We start from the raw sequence: 24,470 nt of genomic DNA on the forward strand, positions 1-24,470 counted from the left end.
ACATAAAAGAGGCTTTTTTCCTATGGCCTCTTTCAACTTTTATTCCTGAAATATCATATGTTCACAGGCATAGATTTCATAGAAATGTCAAGTCTCTATTTGAATTTCTGGAAAATAAATCCATTTGAAATTATTTTTTGTACTTTTCAGAATTTCTTAAATACGATAGTAAGTAAAGTGAAATGGTGTTGGTGGACTGATGAAAAGTGATTCCAACAAAGTCCTAAATCTGAATGTGAACACGACTGAAGTTCGGCACAGTTGCGTAAGCGGCTGCGCTCGAAGCGGCAGGGATGGTGCGCAGCGATTGGGATCGAGTAAGGATCCTCGTTCCTCCCATCCACCTCTGTAGTTTCGTCATGGTCCCATCTCGATTCCAACCGCTGTCTTCACCGCACCGCTGCGAGCGCAGCCTCTTACGCAATTGTTCATGCATCATGTCGTCTTGACCTGACTACACCATAACTGATACCAATTATCGCTGCAGTACGAGCGAAGCAAGCGATGGTCTAATCTTACCGAACAACTGCACCGAACTCTGTCGGTCGTCTTCACTCGTCTATAGTAAGAAGGCAATGATGAGTTGACCTCAGTTGTAATGTAATTGTGTAATTGTCTCACTATATAAGAGGAAACGTGAGGGCGGGTGTAGTGTAGCGGTTAGAGGTTCCGCTTCCTGCACCATCGATCGGAGGTTCGAACCCGTCCCAAACGTGCTCACCAAGCCTTTCATCCCTCCGGGGTCGATAAATTGGTGCCAGACTTGTCTGGGAGGATAAAAACACTGATTTGACACATCGGCTAGCCCCCGCAAGTCATTGTATAGGTCACTTACACGTTCGTGAACCTCAAACGATTCTGAATTGAAGTGAACGTAGGGGCGCATCCCAAGCGGATTGGTTAACGCCAGAAACTTTATCCTTTTTATAAGAGGAAGTGCATCAGCTAAAGTCAGTGAGGTCAGTCACGATAAGCTCCTCGAAGTTCATTCAGCTTACTGCTGTTATCAGTTTAAAAAAAGCAAGCGTTTTTTCCTTAGCGTCAACGGGGTCTTTCGAGCCTATCGGGGTCGATACATCAAACAACCCATCAACGTTATTAGCGGAATCATCGAGTTTCCATGGATGTTTTCCGAATTTTCATTAAAAAAATTTTCATGATTTTATGTTTATTCAATGAGATCAATCGATGAAAACAATCTATTTTACAAATCCCTGAGCAATCCCAGTTGTTGTACAGACATCACGAGACCGTATGATATAGTAAAAAAAAAGACTAACTATTAGGAAGAAAAAATAACCAGTACATTCACAAAGATTCGTCAGGCACGACTTAAAAAAAGAGTAGCAAGAAAAATCACTAATTACATAAATCAAGCCAATTTCTCTCCCGTAAGTTGTCGAATGAGATTCTGATTGAGTTGGAAGTTTGTTTCCAGTAACATGGTTCGTTCGCCCAATTTTAACTGCAAAGAAAGAGTCGCCTTGGAGCTGCCACGAAATTATCGATTTATCGACCGAAGCGTTACTTACGTTTGGTTTCTGTAGTTTGAACAGTGGATGCACTGGAATAGGGATACCTTGCTTGAGGATATCGTTAACCATACGTTGAAGAATCTCACGTGACAGGAAACTAGCGTCGTCTAGTTCTTCCTGTACGAGATACTGGGGTGAGCGAGTGATCTGGAAGATTATTGATTGACGTAGCAGACGCGATGCTCCGACTCTGCGCATTGCTAACTCAACACTCACAAATCGAATAGTTTCGAGGTTAACTCGTCCGCGTACTGCTCGCGACGTCATTCGCATCTTCATGGATGCATCTATATGAATTTCCATGGAACCAATAGGTGTCTCGCCGTTATTTTCGATCGATACAACTTCTATGAGACCCATGAGCTGAAAGCGAATTCCGCCTGAAATATGTCTGCCAGTTATCCTAACCATTGATCCCTGAGGACCAAATCAAAGACCGACCTCGTTCAGGTGGTCTAACCACAAAAGCGGGCGCTTTAACGGTGGAGAACAAGAAAGCAACGGCTCGATTAGGTAGCTGAAAAAAATGTGACATCGACGATCGATATATTGATCAAAATACGAAAGATAGTTACCAAATCTCTAAGCGTTGGGAAAAGATCGCCCACGCAAAACAACGATCCAGTATTCATATCGCAAGTGGTCCTCATCACCGGCCCAAATTGAGGTGTATTGTGATCGATACGCGTGTTGAATAGCCCGATTCTAAAAAAAAGTGTTGTCTCATAATTCTCGCATCGATCGATACGCGTGAATAAACGTGCCTATGTCCGTGAAACATCAGTGAATTCGGCACGAAATCGGAAACGGCTAGTTGCAGAAGAAAATTCGGCGATGGTGGTGGGAGTGAAACTGGTCGTGGTCCGAACGGAGTACGAGTTCCCGGTGAGGAGATTTCGCCTGACGTCGCCATTTCAATGCCACGTGCTGAGATCATCGGAGCATCCATCATACCGTAATCGAGGATAAGCGACTCGGCGCGAGACTAAACGGATACGAGGTTACGGTTACGGTTTGTTGAAGTTACAAAGTGATACTAGAATGCCAGAGAGGACTTGTCCTAATGAAAGGACATTCTCGTTAGCACATCGACGATAATACGACTCACCTGTCGTATCCAGAAAAAAATAAGAAAAAGCGCGTTTGTTCCACGTGCGGTAAATTCAAAAACACGCTTTGTCGTCAATATGTTAGCACAGAATGAAAATTTCACAAAATTTTCCTTTCAAAAAGCAATGCACTTAGCAATAAACTCACAGAAAATGAAGATACCCGAAAAATATACAAATATAATAAATATATAATATTGGACAATATACCCGAAATACTCGAGAAAGGATGAAAAATGGAAGAAAAGATAGAAAATAATGCTAAATTCTCATCTTTTGGACGAGTTTCTCGATGACCTGATATAAGATATGGGAAAGGAACTATGATCTATGATGACGGTTCGTAAAACAGCAGCTACAAAATGATTAATTGGTAGAGTTTATGGACGAGATCTTCGTCATTTTTTTCCGAATCAGTTAGAATTTTGTGGAAAAAAAGAAGGTGACCAGAAAACTATGAGGTCGTTAGTGAAAAGCTTACCATATTGAAATTGTTTAAAAATGTGTGGAAACGATTCTGACGTCGCTCTCTTGCATGTCTTTCTACCATACGCCTAAAAATTGGGATATTGAACGGCGAGGGGGCGGCGCTTAGAGTTGACAAAGTGGACAAGTCGTACAAAAAATGGGGCAGAAACCATGTAAACTTACCTCTTTAACGGTTGAAGCGGCACATCTCGTGCAACCAATTGCCTTAACAAAATCCATTGACATTGATTAGATGCTGATAATCGATTGATGGAACGCGAGTCGCCAAAAATCGACTACACGGTTAAATGATAAACGCGAATACCTTCGTCGAAGGCTTCGTCGCCGGAATTCCTGTTGTGAAGCGAGCAGACTTTTCACCATATCAAAATTGTTCAGATCTCCGAGAGCGATTCTCGAAGCGAGTAGTCCAAAACGTTGGTTTATCTGTTCAAAAATCAATAAATCGATAGCTTGTATATTTTGTGCTGGACGGTATTCACCCTCTTCTCAACCAAGAAAATTATTCGTGGGCAAATGAGATTTTCGAATATGATATGACCATCACGTGATAGAGCATCCTGAAATCGCTAACTGTCACAAATGTTCCTAATGTGGATTAGTTTGATCAGCTTACCGCAAATTTTCCACCACTTTCTGGTGTCAACGCATTCTGTACGGAAACTATTACAGGGATATTCGCAGCAACACGACAGAGATCCACCTGAAAAGCTTATGTGCTGGAAATCACGGATCAAAAACCAATCAATAATCCCGTTCACACCTTCAAGCTTGGATTTCCACGACTATTTCTCTTAATCTCTACTCTCACATCCAGCTGAAACCTATTTGTACGAATCTCAAGCGGTCCTTCCACCATAACATCGTCAACTTGTCCCGATCCAAAGGCGGCGACACTGAAATATTTAATAATAATTATTTAAGATAATTTTATGTTATACTGTACATATATTTTACATCATATGATAGATAATTTCGCTCTTTTATGAGTTGACTTTGGGGACGAGTTTTCCGTTTACACTCTGGTCCTCTCATCTGGTTGGATTCACAAAGTTGTTACATTCTAGTACAAGTTACAAGTTACATTCATCAAAGTTATTTTATTATTTTTATTTTTAGTTATATTTTTAGTTATACCAGAATGAGGGCGTGGTCAGACCCTGATTTCTCCAAAATTATACTTTAGTTAGTCGCCAATCGCTTTTTTGTCACTTCATAAAAAAACACAAGCACGGATTTTGGTTTGGAAACCTGCTGCTTGAACGTTCCAGCCCGAGTCCCAGGAGGAGATATCTACAACGTATGTACTGTAATGGAACTTTGAAAAAAAAGAGGTCCATTTTCCGCCTTGGATGACGGTGAGGCGACCGTTTTCGAATCTTTGCTTGAATTTCTATATTGATCAGACGGTTGCGTAAACCTTCAAGCGATTTTTGGACGAGTTTCCCTTAAAATACGTATCAGTAGTTGCACGAATATAAGTTTCAGGAGTTATTGTAGTCTTTTCAATAAGTGTAGTCTTTAAATAATATGAGTATATAATTTCAAAAGTGTTTTTTTATAACTTATTCCAGATTTTACATGTATATTCAAATTTAAAAAACATTTTTCAAAGTTAATAGCGAATAAATCGTAAATACTTATCCGTTATTTTTGCATGAAAAATCACTTATCTTTCGTACCTCTTGGAAAAAAAACTACATAGTATTATTTTAAATAAAACTTACCTAAGGTTCATATTCCTTAAGTTAACAGCGACCAAATTCGGTGACATTGGTGTCACATCGAAGGTATCAGGGATTTGGAAGAGTCTCAGTTGCATAGACGAAATCGACACAGTAGGCAGAGAGGGGATCTGAAGATAAATGAATCTGATCCAACGGTTGTAACATTATTTACTGCTAAAAAAAGCATAACTTTTTGATGATTGGTTTAATTGAGCTTGAATTTTTTTTTTTCAAAGTAAGCTTTAACCAAAAAATTTTCTGAGGGAAGAGTGAGGTATTCTAAGAGTGGGCGTGAGAAAGAGGCGATCTCTTTAAAGGCATCACTTCACGAATCCACGAATCTGGTACGGATTTTAGGTGGAGTATTCGTATACGGGATCGTAGATTAAGGAGAAGGAGGTGATTCCATCTATTTCTTCCTAATTGCCGTAAAAAACGGCACGCAGGGCACGGCTTCGAGCTTTCCGGAGTGCTACTTTCTACAACGAGTTCGATTGGAGCGCGCCAGCCTTGTGCACGCGCCGCATCTTCCGGGCCGTTTTTTACGGCAATTAGGAAGAAATGGACGGAATCACCTTCCTCCCTTCCATAATCTACGATCCCGTATACGGATACTCCACCTGAAATCCGTACCACCTCAGATTCGTGGGATGATGCTTTTAACTGGTTGTTAGAAACGTTTTAACCCGTGTTTGAATGAGTTGCAATATTTTTAGTTCTTCAAATAATGATAAATAAATAATAATTCTGAAATATTGAGATCTGGAATCTTCAAATACCTAAGCATCTCATGAAGAGCCAAAGAAGCAAGGAGGACAAGGAAAATCTATCGAAGCGGCGAAAATTCGCAAAATGAAAATCTCAACTAATTACATACAATACGTTTTTTTCTTTAGGTCGAATGCCGAGAAAAAATGAGAATTCATCAGATACTCATTATAACACATCTCATCAAATCTTAAATGGAAGTGTTTATTCGAATTTATTTATTGTTTAAATAGTGAGTTTTTGAAGGTGTGAAATCTCAAAGAGAAAATTCCGGAGAAAAAAAATTTTACACCGAAAAAATGAACAATTTCTCCAACTAAGTCTCCAAGTCCTCTCTTATTGAAAAAGAATTATCAAAATATAAATGATTTTTCCAATTTTTCAAACTGGTCAAAATGGATTTAAAGAAAAAAAGAAGAAAAAAGACTTACCACCGCTGGTTTTGGCTCGAACGGCATTCTGGCGGTTGCCACTTCGGGCGTTAACGCTTTAGCGACGATAGTGGCTACATAAGTGGTTCCAGACGAGGTGACTCGAACACGAACTCCTGGACCAACCTGAAATTAATCGAAATAGTAAATAATAAATGACAATAGCTTTCATTTCCTGCCAAAAATGAGTTCTAACAGATTATCCGTATGAGATTTAGTACAGTATATTTGTATAAAAAAGATCGTTTGTATGTATATAAGAATCTCTTTGTATCACATGTCATTTATTCCAAAAAATAGAGTCTCACATATATTTCATAGCTTTGCTTCCTAAATTCCTCACACAGTTCCTACAAAGCTCAAAATGGGTGAATTGGATCTAAGAATCTCTGCTCACTACTCTTCAATCGCCTGAACTTAGAGGCATCACCCCACGAATCTGAGGTGGTGTCTTTAAGTTTTCGTTCTTTAAGTTTTTAAGCGCTTCAGGTGAGTTATGCCTATACGGAGTCGTGGCTTATGGGGAGGAGGGTGATTCCGTCTATTTCTACCTAACTACCGTAAAAAACGGCCCGGAAGACACGGCTTCGAGCGTTCCGGCGCACACTATTTTCTATAAGGAGTTCGATTGGATTGCGCGAGCCGTTTGCCAGCGCCGCATCTTTCGGGCCGTTTTTTTACGGCAATCATGTAGAAATGGACGGAATCACCCTTCTCTCCATAATCTACGACTCCGTATAGGCATAACCCACCTGAAACCCCCACTACCCCAGGATTCGTGAGGTGATGCCTTCCGCGAGAACAAGTTTTATGGTAAATGCGTGCGATGAAGCGTTATTTCTTTGTGCGAATCATGCCGAACAACGAATGCACAAAGGTAAAAGCCATTAGAAATAAAGAAAAACGCTTTCCATTCACCCTAAAAGAGGAAGAAGAAGGCTGCGAAGGTCACAGAAGCTAAATAGACATCTTTCAAGTTAATTTACTGCGAAAAGAGGAAGATTCCCAACAACATTTTCATTTTTACCAGTAGAGATTAAATCTGTAGTGCAAATAACTATTTACGACAGTTCAAATCTGATGAAACTAGTTTTCTCTTTCGAAGACAGACCACCAATTTCGTTTCAGGAGCGAAAAATCTCAAAATGATGAAAACAGCAACTCAAGCTCAGACTTACCAAATTTGTATCACCAATCAATAGGTCATTGATAGGATTGAACTGAGGTTGCGACTGAACAATCAGAACCAAGTAAAACTAAACAGATCCTTTTACTACTCAGAATTGTTACCACCAATTCTCCAAGTTTGACTTACCAGTAAAATTGTTAACGTTCGAAACTGAGTCATCTACGAATTCCTAACCCTGTTTATCTGAAAATCACTGAATTGTTGCTGAGTTAAAGGCAGCATACCACGAATCTGGGTACAATCTGGGTAATTTTGGTACGGATTTCAGGTGGAGTATCCGCATACGGGGTCGCAGATTATGGAGACGGGGGTAGTTCCGCTCATCTCTCCCTGTATCACTGAAAACAACCGGCTCCAGAATGCTGTTTTGTACGACGCCATCTATTGCAACGCCCCACCCGTTGCGCCGCCTCCGCCTTGCGATTCGTCGAAAATCAATTCGGACTGCCCCGATAGGCAGTGGGGGCGCTACGCGTGCAAGGGTGGCGCGCTGCAATCGAAAGCATCGTACAAAACAGCATTCAGGGGCCGGCCGCTTGCAGGGATTCAGGGAGAGATGAACGGAACCACCCCCGGCCTCCATAATCTACGACCACGTATACGGATACTCCACCTGAAATCCGTACCACTCAAGATTCGTGGTATGCTACCTTTAAGCAGATCAGATATGAGTTATTCCATCAGATCACATACGAATACGAACAAGAAGGACCGTTTGCATGGTTTGTAATGGATGTACCTTTGAAAACACCAAATTTTACAACTACTAGTTTTAGAAGAATCGGTAAAGCGGCATAGGAATTAATGAGATGTTATGAAAAAAATCCAAAACTTTAAAAAATTATCTCGAAAAATAATTCAGAATCCTCAGAATTCTGTAGGAATGACTAGCTCCACGAACATTAACATGACAAAATTAACTATATGTATTGTTTGAAAGGAACCTTTGCCTTTAAACCGATCTTTCTTTAGTGTTAATTATGATTAAAAATTACCCACAGTACTTGTAAATTCAAAGCGAAGTACCTAGGGTGAACGGTTAGCCGTAAATGACGTCACCGAATAAAGAGGTGATATTGAAATTGAGGTTTTTGTGCTGTATTTTATGTAACCTAGTAAAGTATTCAAGGATAGCGTGATCTAGCGCTTCAAAAATATTCATTATATCCGTTTAAAGTTGATTAAGCAGTTAATAGTCGTTAGTTTATTTGAAAAACTAAAGTATTGCACCTTCAAAAACCTAGGACAACGTCGGTTCTATGTGGAATAAGGAGGGATATCCACGAACCAACAACCTTACCGGAACCGTAAGAGATTTCCCCCTGAGTCTTATTTATTTATTCATTTATTTATTCACATACAGCAATGATGCAACAACGAAGGTAATCATATTTTATCCGAGTCAAAACGAGAGACAGAGAAAGTACGCGTTTAATTTTTTTATGGCAATGGGGACTCCTGTCACGGTTCTCATGGAGGTCATTCTCTTACAAAAAGTGAAAGGTCCTTTAAAAAAAAGGGGCCCCGGAAATTCAGATCGCCTCAAAGTTTATCCATCAACTGACGAGAATTGACGACATCATTAAGATAAATCATAAAAACAAATTAAGGAGCTAAAATTAGGAAAAGCGAATCGCTTCACCTCTTCCTAGACGATCCACTTCACATTCTTCACACTTTTATGAAGTTGTTAAGAAATTAATCTACTAAATTAATCATCACCACACGCCCAGCGCATGATTAACCAATAAAACAAATTAATAAAAAAAACTATTACTTATTTAACAAGCTAAGATTTAATGATAGTCATCAGAGATGTAGTATGTATCTTTACTCTGTAAATTTTATTTTTCTCTTCTGTAAATAATGGAAGTGATTTTTTTTTCAATGCGGTACTTTCATAAAAGAAACAAAAATTCGGAGGCGCAAGTCAAAATTCTCTGATTAATTTGTAAACAACGTAATAATTTGAAATATTAAAAGTGATTCGAAGACCGATTTGTGAAAGTCTGGAGTTTCGAAATTTGAAAAAAAAAATGAAAAATCTGGGACTTCTCCAGAAGAAATGATGTGTATGTGAATGATATAAGCAATATATATGAATTTAGATAACGTTGAAGAATTTCATGAATCAAATGAACAGGTAGAGGCCCTTAAATAAATTTATTTGTAGAAGATTTTCTAACCCATAAATTCTCAGAATTCTCCAAAAGGGTTCAATTATGTTCATGTAGATGAAATAAGCAATGTGTATGAATGACATTGAAGAAGGTTGGAAATTAATTGAACGAGTAGCGACCCTTAAATAAATTTATTTGTAGAAGATTCCTTAAGCAACGAAATCCTGGGAATTCTCCGAAAGCGATCAATTATGTACATGTAGATGAAATTGGTAATATATATGAATGGAGATGACATTTTGCGGAGAATTTCACGAGTCAAATGAATCAGCAGCCACCTTTAAATAGACTTATTTCTAAAAGATACTCCAATTCATAAATTCTGCGAATTTTCGAGAAGAGATTATTTATATGCAGATGAAATAAGCGACATGTATGAATATAGATGACATTGAAGAATTTTGGGAATTAAATGAACGAGTGGCGACCCTTGAATAAACTTATTTGTAGAAGATTCCCTAAGCAACAAAATCCTAGGAATTCCCCAGAAGCGATCGCATATACGTTGATGAAATAAGAAAAATGTATGAAATGAAATGAAATGTATGAATTTACATGACTTCGAAAAATTTCACTTCGAATTGATTATTTGACATTTGACATTGATGTGATCGCTTCTGGAGAATTCCCAGAATTTATTGCATAGGGAATCTTCTATAAACAGATTGAAGAATCAAATAAACGAGTAGCAACGATTTGTGTCCGAAAGATGGGTCGTTTACACAATTCCCGCTCATAAACGCTTCTCTTATATGGTGTGTTTAGAGTTTACAGTTCGTGTATGTCGTGTCCTTTACGCGTCATCGTCGTTGTCGTTGTCGTGGTTGTGGTCGCTTTCGTCGTTGTTCTCATTCATTCATTCATTCATTCATTCATACACAGACACAATGTACATGCTTTATTACACACCGATCGCTATCGGTTTGTTCGAATCGTCTGAAGATCGTACGTTGTGGTGCACATCGAAACGCTGCCGTACACTATGCGTGTCGCTATTGGCGGCACATTAAGTCACTCGGCGGGGGAAAAAAACCACCGCCATACGAGAAAAGATTTTATCCGCCACGGAACAGGTGTGAATGTGGCGCGCCGTAATTTCCAATGAAAACCAAGTCAAGTCGATTTTTGATGTAATTGACTTTTTTTCTACCATTTAATTTACATTGTATCGTAATAAATCATCATAACCGTTCATAATATGATAAGAAAAACTAGAAAAGGTACTAAATTGATCATATATTTTCACACACGCTAAACAAGAAAATCTAAACATAACAACAGCGTAAAGAACACTAAGAAATAGCCATTCACTATGCTTACGAGTGTTTTTATACTAGTTGTTCCAGTCTGTCGTGTCTTCGTCTCAGTTTTTCAGACAAAGAACTTCTTGACCCCACCGCCAGGGCCTGCCTCATTGTGCTTTCGCATTGTGTTCTCATTAATGTCTTCCATGTCTGTGTCATCCACATTTCCAACACTTTCTCTTAAATAATTGATTCTTCAGGAAAAAAGCGAGCCATTACTTCAGGCATTTTCTGATGATTCACTTTCTTCCCGGAAGATTTTCCATGTTGATGGTCGTCTGTTTGTTTGTCTGCGCTCTTCCTTTCTCTCTCTTTGCTGAACATGCAGGTTTTCTTTTCGAAGTTTTTTTTTCTCATTTTGCAACCTTTATCGTAATGTCTTCTGACTCAATGTTAAAGCAGATCTTTTACTTCGACAGAAAAACTTGGTTCTTTCTGGTTTTTCTCGGATTGAAGCTTCCAAGAACTGGAAAACGACTTCTTCAGAATCTGTTGATATATGCAGCTGTAAGCGAACGATCTTTGAAAAGTGATTTGTCTACAGAATACGATTCTTGGTGATTTTTGCGGTTTGGCAGAAAATATTTACTAAAGCGATACCCAAAATGTTACCTAGTATCTCCTAGAAATTCTCTCCGTAAGCCCTGGAATACTGTTTTCACACCAATTTTTTTGGTGGAAAACAATGTGCAAGTCTTTCAAAACTTTTTTTCTCTAGACATTTTTCAGGCTCTATAGTTTATAAGAGTGTCTTGCAATTTCTATACGGGGCATCGTTATTTCTTAAGGCCGTTAGTCGCCGTCGCGGACATGAGGGGTTGACAGGGACAGGGTGGAGAATGTATGTATTATTACATAGATAGGATAACGTTTCTGGCGTTAATCAATCCGCTTGGGATCCGCCACCACCTTCAGTTCAATTAAGAAACGTTTGAGGTTTACGAACGTGTAACTGGCCCATACAATGACTTGCAGGGGCTAGCCGATGCGTCAAGTCAGTGTTTTTATCCTCCCAGACAAGTCTGGTACCAATTTGTCGACCCCGCAGAGATAAAAGGCTTGATGAGCCATAGGGCGGATTCGAACCTCCGATCGATCGTGCACGAAGCGGAACCTCTAAGCACTAAACTACACCCGCCCTACATAGATATATTAGATATTATTATACATATATATTAGGTTGTCGGGAAGTCAGACGTACGTTTTTAAGTCTTTTAAAAGTTATTAGTTCATGTAAAGAACAACGATCAATCAATGACATATTGCCCGTTTTGTTCGATGACCTGTTGCCATCTTTAGAAGAGCTTCAAGATTCCTCGTTCATAGAAGGATCCGCCTTTATCCGCGAAAAAATGAGTAACTGATTTCAGTAGCCTCATTCTAATTGAATGCTATACTACGCAGAGTTTTAAAGAAGGCGAAGCAAGCGGAACCCTGATGGCGCGAGATCAGGCGAGTATGATGGGTATGGCTACACATATCAACCAAACTCCAATAGTTTTTGTCGGCTGGGCGTAAACTTGAGCGTGGTCTCACGTTGTCGTAATGGAACAGAACTCATGAAACTAAAAAAGAATCTGAAGAGAAAGGTGTACGATTCTCACTTCGTGATAATTTAGCGAATCCTAAAAATGGAGATGAATCTCAATCGAAGATCTGACATTTTTCTCCAGATGAAATGTTTATATAAGGAATATATAACAAAATAGAGGCGGAAAAACACCTATTCCTTCCGAAAACAGGTTGGTTATCGACATTCTTAGTCGGTTCGTTGGCAATGACCGTGCGGGTTCCAGCACTGACTCCATTCCTTCCTTTCCTTTGCCATTCAGAAGGTTCGTAAGTTTCGAGTGTAACGTTGATTCACCGTTCATCCGGCGTACCCAGGTAAGCTCTCAGCTGGCCCATCTGTACAGCGAACACCTCAGCCATCTTAATTGGTGTCTCTTTCTCTCTCGAGGCTGTTTAGGATCTCCTTGAATAATGTATGACGTATTTCTGGTCTCAATAATTGTTTTCTTCAATTGAGACGGACACGAGGTTGTTACAATCCTTTATTCGTGGCTAACGTTTCTGCAATATCGCCTTCTTCAGAGCCTGAAAGGGTGAAATCGAACGTGATTAATCCGATTAAACGCCGATCCGCCCAACAAAGAAAGTTCTACGTTTACTGTTGAGCCTCATAGCTACCAGTAGAAGATAACATCGTACCTTAGGATCAGCTGACTATCCTGCCACTGCTAGATACCTGTTGTGAGGTGACTAGCGCAATCAAATATCAGCCTTAAATAGGGCGCGAGTTCCCGAATGCAGGGGCATTCCTCCTTGCGATTCATCTTTGGGCCCTTGGAGTGGATCCAAAAAGCCTCCAGAGCCTTGCGCGCCAAAATCGTGACCTTAAGTTCAAAATCTTCTTCGTTATGAAGCCGCACCCTATGACCACCTAATGCAATGGAGTCACATGATCTCCTTTTGCCGTACAGGTGTTCTTTGATTCGAATACATAGTGGTCTAGCTGTTTCTCCTATGTATTCGTCACCACACTGCGCACAGGAAATCATAAACAACACATGAACTCATGCAACCACCCTCGTTGTTATCCGGGCATATTTTGCACTCCGGTGTCGTGCAAATACGATCATATAGGCGATTCCGAGTAAGTATTTGCTTAAGGTTACTAGGAGGGGGAGCTCCACGATGGAAACAGATTCTTCTGGTCTATTTATTATTTTTGGTCTATTTACGGTCGATTTTCCTCATAATGATTGGCTCATCTATGTTTTGCTTCCGATGTGCTGTACGATATATTCTACTGGAATCGCGAAGACAGGACATTTCTCTTAAGTCGGAGCTGTGAAGACTGATTAAGTGCTGTGTGCGTCTGTTAAACTTCGGAAGACATCTCTCAGGCGCCCAGTGAATAGTAATTCTCCACGTCTCCTCGTCTCCATTGCGTAACAGAGCATATGAAAAACTACCGAGTCATGTCGACAAGTGAGCACGAAGGCCTTGGCTCGTCAGTTGGTTCATAGATTTCCTCAAGAGCACACACGAATGCTGGTCACGCTGCTGTCGTTTATTTTATAAAATAAAAAGCTGATTTACAAATGCTTGTAAACATCGAGAGATGACACGTGATTCCACTTCGTTTTAAAAACCCAATAAATCGTTGATCATCGGGAATTAGGGGAAGGGGAAAGGAAAAGGAAAAACTGCAGACGGTCGCAAATGTCTTGGAAATTCTGTGATTTATGCTCCTAAACCAGTTTCAAATCGAGTTTTTCCCTTTTTCGACATGATTTCCGCTTTTATGGCATAGGTTTTCCGCGTGTAGGTTTAACCTATCACCTTTGGAGTGGTTTCCAGTTTTGTACACATTGGAATGTTCGAAACTTTTCTTTTATTTTAGAGAAAGAAATAGATCTGGAAATTACGAAAAAAGACGCTGTTTGAGAGAGTGTATACGTATGTTAGTGTGTATATGAAAAGATATTTATTAGGCACATGAACTGGTCCACATAAAAATTAAAGCTCTTCAAAATTTTCACGGTCACCATGATTTTTGCCGTGATTTCTCTAGTGTAGAGACAAAGAAACAAGAAAAAAAAACGTTGTGGACGAAGAAAAATAAGCGCCGCTTACCAGTTTTACTTCTTTTGGTTTTTACTATTTAGTTATGTACATATCAATTAGCACTAGAGTCCTGATAACAGGATTACACGTCCTGAACTTTATTTAAAGGGGCATAACCCGGTTCCAATAAGGCGTTCCGCCAATGAAGATTGAAATTTGCGATCGAACCACTCCTGGATTGTATTCGTGACTGGATTCGTGAATCTGCGTTCGTTGCCAGAGCATTGAAATAGACCTGAGAAAAAACAACATAGATATTCTTTTATATTTTGAGAATTTAAGCCAGTATTCGGGATTTTGTGGGAAAACAGAGAGCTTTTGAGGTGTTTTCGTGCTCCGAACACAACATATTGATCATATTTCAAATGAAGATATAAAGCAGTGCGTCAAGCACAGAAAAGGACGTGAGTTGCGGAGGACGCGTCGCGTTTGCCCGAGCCAAAAACTTTGACATCGGCTATGCGATGTGAAAATTATGTGTGAAGAAAAAAAACTGACACAAGAGAGAGAGAATGGTTATTGACAAATGTTTCTTATTTCTTGACAACTGAGCGATCATTATTAGAAAAATATGAAAAAATATGAAATTTCAGGTTGTCAACATTGAACCTCTATTACGTAGCTGCAAGCCGCAATAATATCACACTCCTAATAGATCTAACGTAATTTTGAAAAGTAATTCAGTATTTAAGGTATTTTAAGGGCCAGATAGAACCACAGTTCCAGTTTTGACATTTCAGGAATGTCTGCGTCTCTAGCTGAACGGTAATGTATTCTTCTTACCCTGTTCATCTAACTTCCAAAACGGTCTTCAAATGCTTCGAAAAAATATTGTCTAACAAAATTCTACCTCAACCCACCTCTTTCGAGTGCTCCGACCAAGCAAACGATGGACGTCGACTATTTGCTGCTGATTTAAGCAATTCTAAAAATTTATATGTTAGTTATCTATTAAATATTTATAGATATTGGTTATTATTGAAGTTATTATTGATAATTTTTATTATTTGTAGATACTAAGTAACAATATGTAATACAGTAATGAAAAAAATGATGTTACCAATTTCTTCCTTAATTTCTGTCCGGAAATCATTTCTCGCATCCGAGACAACAAGTCGTTTCTAAAAGTGTAGAAGTTTGAACGAAAGATATTCTGACAATGAGGAAAGGACTGATGGTTTGAGCACCCCTCAAAATTTTCCATGAAAAAAATCATACCTGCAAGAGGTGAGCAACCACTCCTGCAGCAAAACCGTCACCTAACACGTTGATCGAAGTTCTTACTCGGTCACTTAATTATTAATGATTGATTTTTATCCGCAATCGATAGGATCAATAGACAGAGCAGCAACAAACACTTACAGAAGCCAGTCAACTGTCAATAACAATGAAACATCTTTGACAGGGAGTCCAACCGTGTTCAGGATCAGAAGAATGGAAACAAGACCTGCAGGAACGGAACCAAGTCCAATCGATGCTATAGTAGCGGTAACGCTGAAATAAAATTCCACTGTTTTATCTTGGCATGGGACCCTTACAGGTTCAAAAAACAAAGAAAAGGAAAAAAATCGATACCTTACAGTAACCACCTCAGCAAACGACAAATCGACATTGTTCAGTTGAGCGATGAAGATCACAGCGACAGCTTCATAGAGCGCGTTCCCGTCCTGAGGACAATATCGATTAGTCCCAGGTGACAATATTGATCGATAGGTTTGCTCCGCTCTTTGACTATGACCATATTAGTTGCAATCAATACGGCAGTAATATTCTGGTATCGATAAAGACGACAGCAATGCTAAGCTCTCCCCCATATTTCGCAATGTATCTACTAATCACTCTGCGTCTCTATCCTAATCAATACTTACTGCGTACCATATTAATTGTAGAGCCTAGCGGTAGCACAAATCGTGTAATTCGTCGATCCACATGACAATTATCCTCCATGCATTGCATTGACATCGGCAACGCTGCACCACTAAAAACAGTGATTTTTTTTTGTTCGCTAGAAATAAGACGTAGAACGAAATGCAGCTTCCGCAATCACGAACCCAGACGCTGTTCCAAAGGCGGTTACTATCGCCTGCATCATGCCGCGTACGATGAACATCGGATTCTTTCTTGTGATCAAGAAATACAGAATCGGACACGTAATCACTGTGTGTAGGATGAGGCCGGCGATTACCGTAAACACATAGCTGTAAAATCGCTATCTTTATTGAATAAAAGGTGTGGGAGTACCCGTTTATTGTGCACTTTACATATTGGCATGGGACCAATCAGAACGTGGCTGAGCTCCGCCCACTTTCGACACTATAGCACTTTATTTCTTGTGAAAGCGTGTTCAACCGTGAACTAACGATAACTCACAGTAAGAGAACACTTGCCGTATCGGATAGGTCGTCAAGTTCCAACAAGTTACCACAGACCAAACACGTTATACCAAGTGGAGCAAACCTTAAGGCGTTCATGTAATTCGGATGCTTATCGATTTTATCGATCGGTACATCACATCGACCAACCACATCAATGTCTCCACCCATCGCATAATCACAGCATCCAAAATCACAAAGAAATCGACAACGATTCGTGCACGTTCGCCGAGTTGTGAAATCACTATGCCGAAACCCGTACAAAATACGATAATTCCTGAAATGGTCAGGGTGCAGAGAAGCAGAGCACGAGAGCAGATGCATAAGGCAGAAATTGGAATGCGCAAGGTTTGAGAAAGGAGGATAATGAAAAATTCTGCAAATACAGTAACTTTTCTTCCTTAGTTCTTTTTTTTTTAGTATTTTTCCTTTTTTTTTTTTTGCAATATCATAAGAATTTCCACAAACATGATGAATTACCGTGAAACGATGATCCACCACACCCCAAAACACACATTTTTGTCTTTCAGAGGACCAATACGATGGAAATGAAGCCATCTGCAGCTCTTTTTCTCAAACGTGCCATCCAATATTACTTGGTTGATTTTCAGTGCAAGGTGCAATGGGACCTTATTGCAAAACGTAGCCATTTTTTAGATTTACATTTCCAGTGCTTCAGCAATTGGATATATATTTATTTCCAATGCATGGTGCGTTTATTTGCGTTTACTTGAATTTAGATAAATCAGTATTTGCCCAAAATTTTAATTGGAAATCAATCTATCCAATCCAGACCCATTTATTTGACGGAGACGGATATATATCCGGACGGATAAACGACTTCGGATATAGTCACCACCAGCACGGATGATCACTTATTCAAATTGACTAGTGGAACTGAGTATCCGAGAATAAAATCTGAGTTTGAAACGGCGAATTCAAATAAATCAGTATTTGCCCGAAACTAATTGCAAAACGCTGAGTTCAATTATCGATTATTGTTTTTTTTTAGTTCTTTTTTTCTTTTTTTCTTTTTGCGATAGTATTAAAATTTCCACAAACACAATACTGTGACGATGATGGATAATGGAAATTTCTGCAAATGTAGTGACTTTTCTTTTTTTAGTTTTTTTTCTAAAATAAATAGAACAACTATCTGAAATAGAAATGTTACTAAATAAGGACTACTACTTACTAAAAAGGAAAATAAACGGAAAGTGTACTGAAAAGCAAAAGTTTTCAACGAACGAATAATTTATGAAAAATCTCCATATTTCTCCTTCAGTAGAAAAAAATATTTCCGCGATTTGTTACTTTTTAATGGTCAATCTGCCAGACACTGAATTCTTCAACAATCACGCAAATCAATAAAATCGATTGATATTAATGATTAAGTACCAAGTATGTTCATGCCGCGTGTGGTGCTGATCGCTTTCTTCATAATGATGACGTCATCGGAAGAATTCTTCGTTATTCGCGGACGTTGTGCAACGTAAGTGGTTTGAACACGCTCGAATGTTGCTTGAATAATATTCTCCGGGAACATATTTCTGAAAATCGATATCTTGATTTTATCTTTAATGGACCGATAGATCGATAAATAAAACATACCTCACTAAATCCAGAAAAGTATCAAGTGGAGAGACGTCCGTATCCACCGGCACATCATGGAGACTTCCAGCTTTGATCGATGGATCACCAGGATGAATGGTCATCACGAGGAAAATGCCGAGCTAAATACTCTTATTGATTAGTATTGATCGAAAATATTGATTTTAAAAATTGCAAAATATGCTTTTGTTACGAATTGAAGAAAAAAAATTCCTGCTATAACAAGAGTACACAAAACCACAGAATACAAAAATGTATTCATCGAAAATTGAGGATTTGAGCTGACGATAGTATTGGATTTTTATTGGCGAGTAGAGTCGTCGTAACTGCACATAATTTGCGTGGGTATTGATCGGTCAAGGAACTAATCAATAATTCTAGTTCACTTTGGAAAGGTGTACGGTAGATTAACGTTGGAAATCTGGATGAAGGAAAATGAAGAAGACAACCAGATAGAAAAAAGAAGACTTATACAATTTCTTTTTCTATTTTTATTTTATTTTCAGTTTTTCTATAAATCATCACCTAACGATCAATAAGCGGCGATTATAGTTCTTGCAACCGGAAATGGAATTAAATTTCAATTCGTTTTTAACAGCAATATCCAACAAAAAAAAGCGCCGTCGTACCGCATTCGCATTAACGAATTTTTAAGAGATTCATCATTAATAAGTAAAAAAAAGAAAACAATTTTCAGATTCTATCTTGTGATTCACACCACATCCAATCGATAAATCAATAGAACTCACTAATGTCGCTAAAACAGTTGTGGTCAGATAATATAACACGGTAGCTAGTCCCATTTGTCCCGATTCCTTTGCATCCATTTGAGCAAGTGCTGTAAAAAATCGATTTGTATTTATTACATATGGCAAGGTCTTCTAGGAAAAATTTATTTGTCACAATCAAAACGGAAAAATTTTCGATGTGTTAACGAATAATAAAAGGAAATTGGATTTTTAACACTGAAGTTTTATTTAAACGGGAAAACATTGTTCCAAAATTATCTACTAACTATCATCACTAAATTTTTGGCGAGGATTTCTATTTTTGATGACGGTCCTACAAAATTATTTCTATTTTGGTCCTGTTACAACAGCAGTCGTCAGCAGATCCGTCAATTGTGCAGCGTATCTATAACTATTCTGACCAATATTTGTTCTAATGACGTCATCGCTCCGGCAAGTCCACTGACATCACCGTGTGCGTATGTATATCTGGCGTTAATGTGTGTAAGCTACAGTAAGCCTTCCATATTCACCCGAGGTCAATTTAAACTCATTGACGTCACACGAAAATATGATCAAGTTCAAGGACAGAGACCAACTATGTGCATGTATTTCGACTCTTGCAAGAACCGCTTCCTTGTTGATGACGTCATAGGGCCATTATTATTTCAACCTCGACGCTACCGTAACAAACAACTCCACTGCGATTACGTATCCGAATCTTGGTCTGCGGGTGGATGAGATTAGAGGAATAAAGAGAACATGGTGATCTCTATGATAACCTTTATATCTCATTTCCTACTACAAGAATTATCTTAAAAAACGACTTTATTCATTTTGTTCTTGTAACAAATTTATTTAGAAAGAAAAAACTGAAAAAAATTTTAGAGGGGGAAGTAGTGAGAGGGTTAGGACTCCCGTTTTCCAGCACACTTTTCTTAAAAGTCTTCGTAATGCCAAGCTCTTATTATTTATGTTTTCTGAGTTAATTCCGCAAAATTGTGGATCACGTTCTCCTGCAGATCTTATACATTCTATTCTACATTATTCTATATTTATGTATTTTGATATGAAGTTAAGAAGAAAAAATCATAAACGATGGGAACAACGTCCATCGCAACACATATGTAAAGGATACATATCCAACAAATGATCAAATTCACGGACAAAACTTTAAAGAAAAACTTGTAGCCTCCTTGGGAAACCTAAGCCCCCACTTGAACAATACGAAGACTTGCAAGAAATAAAAAAATAACAAATAAAAAGTACAAAAATAAAATGAAATAGAAAATAACAAGAAGAAAAATAATTCTGATTTTCAGAGTATATAGGATAGAAAGAAAAAAACATTAAAAAATAATACACTATATTCTTTTAAATATTATTATAATATAGTAAGAAATACTTGAAAGAATCACTAAGCTATGAGTAGAGATTATATAATTTATTATATTATTAATTAATTATTAAATGTTAAGTATTATAGTATTAAAGTAAGTATTATAATATAAAATATTACAATTATGCTATTAATTGATTATTAATTATTATATTATACTATAGATTATATTATAAAAAAATAACCGAAAAACCGAAAAAAAAGAAAAAAGTGCTCACCTGAAATGAGTGAGGAGAAAATCAGCGGCAAAATCATCATTTTAAGGACTTGCATGAAGATTTCACCGGGGAAATTAATGAGTTGTAGCGTTTCGGCGGATAAATTCAACGGTCGTAGTCCGAATCCCAACGAGACTCCTAACACTACGGATACGATGGTCATAACAAGTAACGTGTTCTCTCTACAGAAACGTGAAATCGTCGTGCACGTTGATGACATTCTCGCATGCGTGGCGGATTCTGAATTACAGTGATTTTCTTGCGTAGACGACGAATATGTACGAATATTAGGAAAAATAGAACAACGCTAGAACTTATGAAAAGTGCTGGTGACAGAGGTGTAAGTGGGTCTCATTGTTTCGGTCACCTTGAGAGAACAAGGAACAGAAGAGATTAGTAACAGTTGAAAACATGTTTTCTTTAAAAAGATCTGAGGAAGATGGATCGATATTGATCAAAAACTCATTGTTAGGTTAAGCGGTTAAGAAGTGTAAAGGAAGGGAAAAAACTAAATAATGTTAGGAAAATTTTCCTGAAAAGAAAAACGCAATTTTTTTCTTATGAAAACCACTTCTGCAAAGAATATAAAGCCTAGGGATGCTTGAATCATTCCGGAATTCCTGGAAAATTTCTTTCAAAGTATTTTTCCCAGATGGAGCATAGAAAATACATAAACTCCTTGCTTACACATGAACAAGTTACAAAAAGTAGAAGCAAGATTTTTAGAGATATTTTTTGAGAAATTAAGAAAATTCCTTGGGCCTAGCTTAGTCCGTACATATTTTAGAGTGAAGCGCAAACTGTACACTAGAGGATTGAGCAGTTCTTGAGAAAAAAATATATCTTGGAAAATTTGTGTCCTGAATATAACAAATATTTTGAAGTATCTACTATATAATAACGGGCTTATTCTGTCACGTGTGTCTGTGTGTGTGTGTGTGTGTGTGTCAGTCACGAAATTCAAAATGAGGGGTGCGACGGGTCCACCGGCGCCAGACACCTATGGAAGGGGGTGCGACGGGTCCACCGGCGCCAGACACCTATAGAAGGGGGTGCGACGGGTCCACCGGCGCCAAATACCTATAGAGGGGGGTGCGACGGGTCCACCGGCGCCAAATACCTATAGAAGGGGGTGCGACGGGTCCACCGGCACCAAATACCTATAGAAGGGGGTGCGACGGGTCCACCGGCGCCAGACACCTATGGAAGGAGGTGCGACAGGTCCACCGGCGTCGAAATAGTGCGCAATAACTTCGTGTGCATGACGCAAAAGATAGATGGTTGCAGCCGTTTCAAAGCCGTGGCCACGGGCGCTTTGCTTTACACCGTATATGACTCCTCCGTGTGTTCATTTCCTTTTTCGTTCGCCTCAAGTTGGTAGCATGCCGCTCTCAGAAAGTGGAAACACGCATGCAAACGGGTGCTTAAATAGTAGCAAGATGTTTATGTGGTCTGACGTGGAACGTTATCATTATTACTAGAATGATGTCTTTCACGTCATTTAATGTTAGAACATCATTCTGTGATAACTATTGGGGGAAATCAAGAGGAATACCCATACTTCGAGTAATGCTTTCAAATTGTATCTATATTATTCTGGCATCGAAAGAGTGTTTGCAGCTGATGGTCGAATATTCTCCAAATGTAGAATTGATGTGTTTAGAAGGAAAAGTCCGTAATCTTTCGCCTTAATTTATAATATAAAGAAGAGAAGGAAAGCGTTGTTAAAAAAAAACACAAATCTAATTTTACAGAAATCACCACTACTATTAACTTTCATTGATCAGTGAAAGGGAGTGAAGCTAAAACCACCGAAAGTCTGAAGTCCGGCTTTAGCCGGACATTCAGACTGGTAGTATATAAAAGCAATGCATAATATGAAGTATAAAGATAAAAGATAAGGTGACAATCCTGGCTCCAATTTGTTGATTATTATTATTTATTTATTGACGCCGAAGAAAAGAAAGACTCAGTGGCTCCAGGGCGGTCTTGAACTACTGATCGATCAGTGCAGTAGCGTCGGAACCGCTTACCGATTGCGCTACGCTCGCTCCAATATAAATAATAGAAGTATGTAATAGTAAAATACTTTCACTATCGAAAAGAACATAATAACAGCAACAGATCAATGTAAATTGGATCATTTTCTTTTTAGTGAAGAGAAAAAAGCGACCCAACCATTATTTGGAACCACAAAGGAAAACACTTTTTGACTTTCGAAAATTATTTATATGATGAAGATGATTTATATGATGATTGGATGCTACTGGATCAACGTTCAGCTGTTCCTGAAATTTGAAGTCGGAAGGTACATACTTTAACATAAAAAAAACATTGGGAAAATAACGAAAACTGTGGTGAATTGAAGAGTTGATGGGATGATCTGCGAACAAAAAGATGCCATAACAGTTCTTCCGGAAAATTGCACTCGATTTGTTCAGAAAAGGTCATGTGTAATTATAGTGCAGTTAACTGCATTGACAGTTCGATAGATAATTTTTTTTATTTCTCTACAAATCAACATGTCGACGATTGTGTGAGTCACTGGTGTGTGGTTCCGTGGATTTTCTCCACGAAATGAAATGTGATTAACAGCTTGGTGGATCCATAGTCAAAAAAAGTGTATCCAAATCTGAACTGGGATCTCTTTTCCTGTAAATGTGAACGTGTTTGGATTTTCCCAATTATCTCAAAAAATTATCTCAAATAGGATGCTAGGATACGGTGACAGTGTTTAAAAAATCCCTACTGGTTATCTTTAATATATCGACAACAAACAACACACATTGTCCAAACTGTCAAACATAGAAAGATGACTTCAAATCTATAGGTTAGTTGAATTTTAAGAGTATCAAAAAAAAAAATTAAAAGAGTCTTCCAGTTCCTTGAAATAAGTTAAATTAGTAAATTGTAATAATATGTAGACTATTCTACCATTTAATTTAATAGTTAATATTTGTTATTATTGTAATAACAAATATTGAATATTAAATTATTATTAACTTGGGGCGGGCGTAGCGCAGTCGGCTAGAGGTTTTGGCACCCGCACGATCGATGGGAGGTTCGAATCCGCCCCAGTGCTCACCAAACCTTTCATCCCTCCGGGGTCGATAAATTGGTATCAGACTTGTCTGGGAGGATAAAAACACTGATTTGACACATCGGCTAGCCACCGCAAGTCATTGTGTAGGGCAGCTACACGTCCGTGAACCTCAAACGATTCTGAATTGAGGTGAACGAGGGGGCGAATCCTAAGTGGATTGAATAACACGAGATACTTTATCCTTTATCCTTTATTATTATCTTTATCATTATAAATTGAAAGAACCGCGTGCTCATTCCCTTGGGGTTTTGACAATTCTGTTTAGGATCGAACATTTTGAGTACTTACTCCCACAGAACATGAAACGGAATAATAAACCAATGGAAATTCATCAAAATTTATACAGCGCCCAGTTTAATTGACTCTGAAGGCTCTAAAGCTAGCTAAGACTACTTCTTCCCCATCGAAAGTGTTGCATTACAGTACTTGTTAGCTTCATGCTAATGATATTCTTTAAATAATGAAAAGACCAATGCAGCAAATGTTACGTTGCTCCAAACGCCCTACAACAAATTTCACACTTTCTTCAAACAATGATAACTTTATTGTTTTATAGATATCAATCAACAAAATAGTGACCATCATGATCCACTACGTATGTACAACGCTTTATTATTTTAATGCTATCAATTCCAGAAGTCCAAAACTCTGGCGGCTGTCAGTCAAGAAAGCTC

At 38.4% G+C, this 24,470-nt stretch overlaps 2 protein-coding genes across 3 annotated transcripts; both read right to left on the minus strand.

The window, feature by feature from the left end:
* Positions 1 to 1,372: 1,372 nt before the first annotated feature.
* Positions 1,373 to 7,407, minus strand: RB195_008776 (uncharacterized protein; the record flags this gene model as incomplete). Its single annotated transcript, XM_064195437.1, has 16 exons — positions 1,373 to 1,465; positions 1,533 to 1,682; positions 1,752 to 1,915; positions 1,977 to 2,052; positions 2,111 to 2,240; positions 2,315 to 2,520; positions 3,126 to 3,198; positions 3,296 to 3,337; positions 3,438 to 3,559; positions 3,616 to 3,693; positions 3,750 to 3,836; positions 3,897 to 4,029; positions 4,861 to 4,988; positions 6,060 to 6,185; positions 7,238 to 7,315; positions 7,375 to 7,407. 16 exons carry the CDS (start codon positions 7,405 to 7,407, stop codon positions 1,373 to 1,375), a joined length of 1,719 nt encoding a protein of 572 aa, XP_064046582.1.
* A 7,040-nt stretch (positions 7,408 to 14,447) lies between these two features.
* RB195_008777 (uncharacterized protein) lies at positions 14,448 to 20,913 on the minus strand (the record flags this gene model as incomplete). Of its 2 annotated transcripts, none has more annotated exons than XM_064195438.1 (14): positions 14,448 to 14,600; positions 15,226 to 15,290; positions 15,426 to 15,486; positions 15,584 to 15,656; positions 15,728 to 15,859; positions 15,941 to 16,032; positions 16,241 to 16,343; positions 16,417 to 16,563; positions 16,736 to 16,822; positions 16,888 to 17,014; positions 18,136 to 18,287; positions 18,349 to 18,470; positions 19,098 to 19,186; positions 20,694 to 20,913. In XM_064195438.1, 14 exons carry the CDS (start codon positions 20,911 to 20,913, stop codon positions 14,448 to 14,450), a joined length of 1,623 nt encoding a protein of 540 aa, XP_064046583.1. The 2 variants fall into 2 exon arrangements, with proteins under 2 accessions (XP_064046583.1, XP_013291139.1); XM_013435685.2 differs by having other exon boundaries at positions 20,694 to 20,856.
* Positions 20,914 to 24,470: the final 3,557 nt, after the last annotated feature.

This window comes from Necator americanus, chromosome III (genome assembly GCF_031761385.1).
Source record: "Necator americanus strain Aroian chromosome III, whole genome shotgun sequence".
NCBI classification, from domain to species: Eukaryota; Metazoa; Nematoda; class Chromadorea; order Rhabditida; family Ancylostomatidae; genus Necator; species Necator americanus.